Consider the following 6,162-nt stretch of genomic DNA (forward strand, 5'->3'; position numbering starts at 1 on the left):
TGTTTTTCAAACTCTGTCCCTTATATACGGTCATCCTACATCTTACGACATCTTTAAGCAATTCAACTGGATTATATGAAAGTTTTCTTGCACGATCTCATACATATACATTATATTTATATAATAAGCGAAAGATATAAATTTCAGTCTGACTCTTAATAAAACTAGTGGGTACCAAAGTAGACACTATAACAGTATAAAGCTTCATTAGGATGATTTACTTAGATACAGAAAATAAAGAAAGAAAAAAAAACAGTTTGGAGATGACGAGAATAAGTAGTAAACAGTGATCATGCAACATCGAAGCAATACAACATTGCGTAACATCATTACCATGAATTATTCGCGAATTTACGGTGACTAGATTTAATCCAATTTGACGCGATCTTCAAAAAATGACGACATGCAAAAAAAGAACGGTGTCGATAAACGCATTTGATGAAAAAAAATATTTGATGAGAAAGTAAGTAACTACGTTATTAATTTAGAAATAACAATCGCTCCCCGTGCGAAAGTATCGCCTCCTTTGTTAATCTAACGAACGCTGTATGCACATTGTGTTAATAAAGAACTATGAGTCTGAAACGTAACTCTAACCAGCTTTACTCTTATAAAATGAAACATAACCATCGGGGAGAAAATAGAAAATAACATTTCTTGTTGTTTATTATACTAAGTAATCGATATATTTAGCAATTTTAATCAGTTTGTATACATCCTTCCATTTTTTTTTTTTTTTTTTTGTAAAAGTTTACTTCTTTCGCAGCAGTGTGAAGAATTAAAATTGAACATCGTTCTTAAAAATTGTAAGGCATTTTATACTTGTTTGAATGTTTTGTATCTGTGTCGTATTTGTAAAACCGATCACTGATTAGATTATCAAAGTGATCGAAACGACTAATTTTAAGCTTCATTTACTTGAATCTAGAACTAACTTATATAACATTAAACAAAGGAAAATTGTTTTAAAATAATAAGAACAAATAAACAACAAAGAAAGTTAATGTTTCCTTCGTTTTTCGCGATCGTCTCTCCGTTGTTCCCGCTCCTCTTTGCGTTTTGTTGTTGTGGTAGTAGAACTGCTCGCACGCTTGGCTTGCTTCAAGAATTGATCTAAACCAAAAGGATCTTCCTCGTCCTTCTCGAACTGTACTGGTCCTGAGCGTGTCGTTGATCTATCAGTTCCACTGAATTCCTTATCCGGAACAAATCTAAAATTACAATAGAAACATGTTGATATAAAAACACTTAATCCAAAAGCTTTTTTCTTCTCTATACCTTCTTAAACATCTTTAAAAATTCTTGTCAAGTTAATTAATCGAAACACAATACATTGATATAATTATATTAAAATAATGAAACAAATACCTGTTCGTTTTAACAAGCTTCTCCAAATCATCTCCGTAAGTATCTTTATCAATATTTTTACTAGGACGGTATATATGAGAGCCGATAGAGTTAGAATCTTTCCAAGGTTTGTCATAAACATTATATTCATCATCATGCCCGTATCCACTATCCATTCCTTTGCTAGTGTTGAACAATCTTTGGTCAAACTGTGCTTCTCCGGTATTAGGAATACTCTTTGCTGGTAAACCGAGTGCAATCTGTTCACTGATGTCGCGTTCTCGTTCACGTTGCAATCTAGAACGCTTATCAGGTGCAGCACGCGCCAAATTCCGCTCTCGAGCACGATCCTTGTGTCGTTCTTGCCTGAGTTGATCTCTTTCCCGCGACTCCTCCGATTTATCTATGTAATATCAAAGAACACGACACTATTAAACACTATATTACGATATAACACGATATTAAATGTATTCTAAATACTTAAAAATAGTCGAGATTATAGATGATTTTGTATGATTATGTAAATGCACAGAATGCATATACGAACCCATTGCTGCTGATTTTAAACCAGCACGTTCTTCCCTAGCTTTCTGCGCTAGTTGTCTCAGATGGTCCTCTTTTTTCTCTTTTTCCTTCTGAGCAAGTTTTTTCTCAAGCTGTGCTCGCATTTCTACCGCCTCTCGAGCTTTCCTATCTGCTATATAAAGAGCCTCAGCCAGTTTAGCAAAGTTCTCATTTATGTGAACCTGCTGCAACCCACGACCGTCTGCAGCTAATCGTTTATCGAGCGGGATCGTATATCCCTGAAAAAATCTTTGTTAGTAAAGTATCAATCAATTACGAAGTAAAAGAACCTATTTACTTTCGCATTTTTCCAGTTACTAATACAGGGCGGTATTTTCCATTCCTTCTGTTCTTTCACTGTTACTTTCCGCGTAGGCGAGTGCATCACTGGTGCTGGAGGTGATGGAGGACCTCGCGGTATTTTTTTATTAATTCTACAATTAAAGGATACTATATTATTCACAACATAGTTAACATAACTTATATTTGAAATATAATTCATTTGGTGCTTAGTCCCAAGTAAATTCATAATGTTGAAACTTGCTTGAATTTTGGTGGTTCTAAAGGATCTATCTGAGCCTCCACCATTCTAATAACCCTTTGTTTAGCCCCAGAATTAAATGATTGTCCTTGTTGGGAAGGTGTATATCGAATGTATTGCGCAGGAGCTTGTTTCTCCGCGCATCTTACTGGCATTGCTGCAGCTATCTTTGATCTTGTTATCTTCTCTAAAGCCTTTTTAGTTTTTTCTGTGAGTTCATCAATTTCTTCATTGGGTGGGCGTTGCAAACTAGGATCTTCCTCGCTTGTAATTTCTGAAGGTAATAAGTCACTCAGTTTGCTGTACACTATCTATAAGAGAACATAATATAAACAAAGTAAACCAAATGCATATGTTTACGCAACTAAATAGTATTATTGATGTACATTAAATTACCTTATCCTTAGAGTGGCCTTGTCTAGCAACAACATCATATTTTACTTTTCCTTGAGCATCAAGCTGTACTGCTAAAGCATTACTGGTAGTTTCTTTTCCCTTCATTCCCATCCCAAGTGGATATTGGGCTACATGAATCTCTGGAAATGCTCCACCATCTCCAAAATCCTGCACAGTTAATATGAATCTTTAGAGATTTATATAAACAATTCGAAATGAAAAATACAAAAACATTCATTTATTGTACACATCCAGCACTAGGTATCATTGCATATTATATTATTATATACAAATACACTATATTTATTATAGGTAAATAGAGGATTATACTTAGTTATAAAATCACTTACTTCTGGATTTCTTGGCACAAATCCTTTACGTTGGCCATATGGTGGAGCAGTAACGACAGCTTTGACAAGAGCAGATACAGGTCTCTGTCGTAATTTCTGTTCCCTTGCTTCATCTTCTCTATCCCACACGACCTGAGATGGTGTAGGTAATAAGCTATAACAGACACACTTTATAATTATTCTTATGAATTAAAATACAAATAAATATAAGTAATACACTCAAAAATATAAAAAACATTTGCAAACAGTGAAATTACTACAATAGTCACACAAATTCAGATACAGTTGTGTCATTTGCTTTGTTTAACAAGTACGCGTCAGGTTGTATCAAAATACACCGAAATACATGAGTCAGAAAATTCTATATTTTATATACTGCATCGTATAATACAAAAATTATATAATTCGCTATTCTACACGTAATAAGAAAATAATTATAGAATAATTATCAAAAACTAACCTTGCTAACGACATTTTGTTAATTACAGAACGCAACAATCCCACCTGTAACTAATATATTAATCATAAAGTGTTGCGATCTAGTAGGTACATCGATATGTAAATATATATTCTTTCAGCTAATGCTTCGACTCGTTGAATAAAATCTGTAATTCTTTATACATGCATTTCGGAAGACATAATCATAGAAGTTCACAAATTAATCCTTTTAGTTAGTTTTTTGTGGACATTGAAACACTATCACCACGTAACGGTGAAAAGGTGGAACTAATCGTTATTGCTATACTTGTATACACATCTATATATACACTATTAGTCACATCTATTGTGCTTCTTGTCAGAGTATATGTACATATCCGTATTTGTACCTTGTTTATGGATAAGTCGTGTGCTGCTATCTACCAGATACGGAAGTAATAATAACTTAGAAAATTATGGATAGATGGTAAAGACGAACAAGACTTAATACGAAAAATGATTATATTCTTTTGATGAAAACAAATATCTTCATTTCTGAAATCTCAACAATACTACAATCAAACCTTCTATAAAGGAAGTGGAATATTATATGAAGTATTGTAAAAAAAATTTTTGTTGGAAAAAGATGTTTTATTTGTACATTATACATAGATTAATCTAGAGTAATCACAGCCAAAATGTAAAACAATATGAAAAGAACTATTTACATTACTTCTATTTAATCAATGAATTGCGAATTTTTATGCAAATTGGTATTTTTATAAATAATAAAAATAATACAGATTATACTTTAATTATTTTGTATATTTTTGCGCATTACATGCTTTTTTGTAATTTTAAATTTCTTAAAAATGCATAAAAATCCGCAGTCTATTAATTAACATTCCATACATTCCTCATGTTGATCAATCATTGAGTAAATTCTCGATAAAATATCGCCACATCTACCTTCCACTTTGATTTGCGCGAGGTCGTCCGCTCTAGTTTTTCCAATATTCACTATAGCTATTGGCTTTTTAGCATGGCTAGCTTGCAACGCAATTCGATAGCCAGAAAATGTAGTTAGTGTTGTACCCAAAATTAGTAGAGAATCTGAATGCTCGACATTATATCTGACACTTTCTACAATTTGACGCGGGACATTGTCCCCAAAGAAGATCATGTCCGGCTTAAGAACACCACCACAATTTTCACATGGTGGAATTTTAAATCTTTCTACTTGCTCCTGAATTAAAATGAATCATTTAAATAGAAGTTTCTTAGGTTATCCCTGAACTTCTTAAATTATTTATAACATTTACTTGCGATATATCCACATCTCCATCGGGTCTTATCATTTCACTAGTCCCTGTCATGTTTGGATTCATTCTATCTAAAATTTCTTGCAATTGATATCTACATATTCTTTCATTACAGTTGAGACACATTACTTTAAATGCTGTCCCATGTAACTCTATCACTTTTTTGCTGCCTGCTTTTGTGTGCAAGTTGTCAACATTTTGTGTAACGATACATCTTATTTTGTTATGATCTTCTAATTTTTTTAGTATTTCATGTACAATATTTACTTTAACAGAAGAAAATCTATGAAATGAATATTTTAAAATTATTACAAACTGTATGCGTATCATTTTATAATTGTAGTTCTAATCAAGAAAAATTACAACCTTGGCCAACCTATATAATTTCGAGCCCAATATCGCCTTCTAATCTCAGCGCTGTTACAAAAGTCTCTGTAAAGAACTGGTCTGCGATTGCTTCTTGCATAAAGGCCAACGCCTTCAGATCTATAATCAGGAATACCACTTTCTGTGGATACTCCTGCTCCTGTTAATATGCACATATTATTGTGACTATTGATAAAACTCTTTAACATCAACAAATCTCTGTCTTCCACAGGTTCACATTTTGGGACAAATGCAAAATCTGATGTATATGATCTATCTTTAATAATAATAATTCACATTATATATTGGTAAAAATCAATGAATACTATAAATAAATATCATAATGATATAATACAATAATAACATTCTAGATAAATACAAATATTGGAACAAGAAAAAAACTCACATAATAATATCCCTATTGTATTAACAGTCTTACATGACTTTACACATATAACATTTATTTTAAACATCTTTTATATTTATAACAGTTATGTTAAAAATATGAAAATAGTTTACAATTTTATTTAAGGTTACTTTTTTATTTCATCATAGTATTTTCGCCTGTGATGTAATCTTTGCATGTCAAAATGATTACCAAAAACGTCACATGTTATAACTAAAACAATCTTCAAATCTTTCTTTAACAATCCTTTTCAATAATAAAAAATCATCCAAAAATATCATTCCAACAATGAAATAAAACTTTAAAATAGAGCTAAACATTTAAAAAAGACAATCGCTTGGAAAAAATGGAAAATTCTTATGTAAATATATGAATTTAAGTAAATTTTTTAATCATTCTTAGATTGTTCTAGACCAACTTAACATTAAATAAAGAACGGTACTTAAATATGAA

At 31.8% G+C, this 6,162-nt stretch overlaps 2 protein-coding genes across 4 annotated transcripts; both read right to left on the reverse strand.

Annotated features, from left to right (window-relative positions):
- Positions 1 to 641: 641 nt before the first annotated feature.
- Positions 642 to 3,937, reverse strand: LOC132914207 (puff-specific protein Bx42). The gene is made up of 8 exons (XM_060973115.1): positions 3,659 to 3,937; positions 3,199 to 3,352; positions 2,849 to 3,016; positions 2,456 to 2,763; positions 2,210 to 2,345; positions 1,895 to 2,150; positions 1,369 to 1,750; positions 642 to 1,211 (listed from the first exon to the last, which is right to left on the reverse strand). The coding sequence occupies exons 1-8, from the start codon at positions 3,670 to 3,672 to the stop codon at positions 1,001 to 1,003; spliced, it is 1,629 nt and encodes a 542-aa protein (XP_060829098.1). The 5' UTR covers positions 3,673 to 3,937; the 3' UTR covers positions 642 to 1,000.
- A 325-nt stretch (positions 3,938 to 4,262) lies between these two features.
- LOC132914216 (NAD-dependent protein deacylase Sirt4) lies at positions 4,263 to 6,133 on the reverse strand. 3 transcript variants are annotated; one of them, XM_060973128.1, is made up of 4 exons: positions 5,710 to 6,133; positions 5,304 to 5,580; positions 4,938 to 5,220; positions 4,263 to 4,861 (listed from the first exon to the last, which is right to left on the reverse strand). In XM_060973128.1, the coding sequence occupies exons 1-4, from the start codon at positions 5,774 to 5,776 to the stop codon at positions 4,514 to 4,516; spliced, it is 975 nt and encodes a 324-aa protein (XP_060829111.1). In that variant the 5' UTR covers positions 5,777 to 6,133; the 3' UTR covers positions 4,263 to 4,513. The 3 variants fall into 3 exon arrangements, with proteins under 3 accessions (XP_060829111.1, XP_060829113.1, XP_060829112.1); XM_060973130.1 differs by having other exon boundaries at positions 5,304 to 5,576; positions 5,710 to 6,130; XM_060973129.1 differs by having other exon boundaries at positions 5,304 to 5,628; positions 5,710 to 5,724.
- Between the last annotated feature and the right edge of the window lie 29 nt (positions 6,134 to 6,162).

Source organism: Bombus pascuorum, chromosome 14 (genome assembly GCF_905332965.1).
Source record: "Bombus pascuorum chromosome 14, iyBomPasc1.1, whole genome shotgun sequence".
Taxonomy (NCBI): Eukaryota; Metazoa; Arthropoda; class Insecta; order Hymenoptera; family Apidae; genus Bombus; species Bombus pascuorum.

Bases quoted from the DNA above. Each gene is read 5' to 3' on its own strand.
- LOC132914207 (XM_060973115.1), bottom strand. The intron at 3,017-3,198 runs GTAAGTGATTTT...TTAACTGTGCAG, and splicing joins TTGTGCCAAGAAATCCAGAA to GATTTTGGAGATGGTGGAGC. The intron at 2,151-2,209 runs GTAAATAGGTTC...AGATTTTTTCAG, and splicing joins GTAACTGGAAAAATGCGAAA to GGATATACGATCCCGCTCGA.
- LOC132914216 (XM_060973128.1), bottom strand. From the start codon at position 5,776: ATGTTTAAAATAAATGTTATATGTGTAAAGTCATGTAAGACTGTTAAT. The intron at 5,581-5,709 runs GTGAGTTTTTTT...TTATTATTAAAG, and splicing joins TACAATAGGGATATTATTAT to ATAGATCATATACATCAGAT. The intron at 4,862-4,937 runs GTAAATGTTATA...ATTTTAATTCAG, and splicing joins GAGATGTGGATATATCGCAA to GAGCAAGTAGAAAGATTTAA.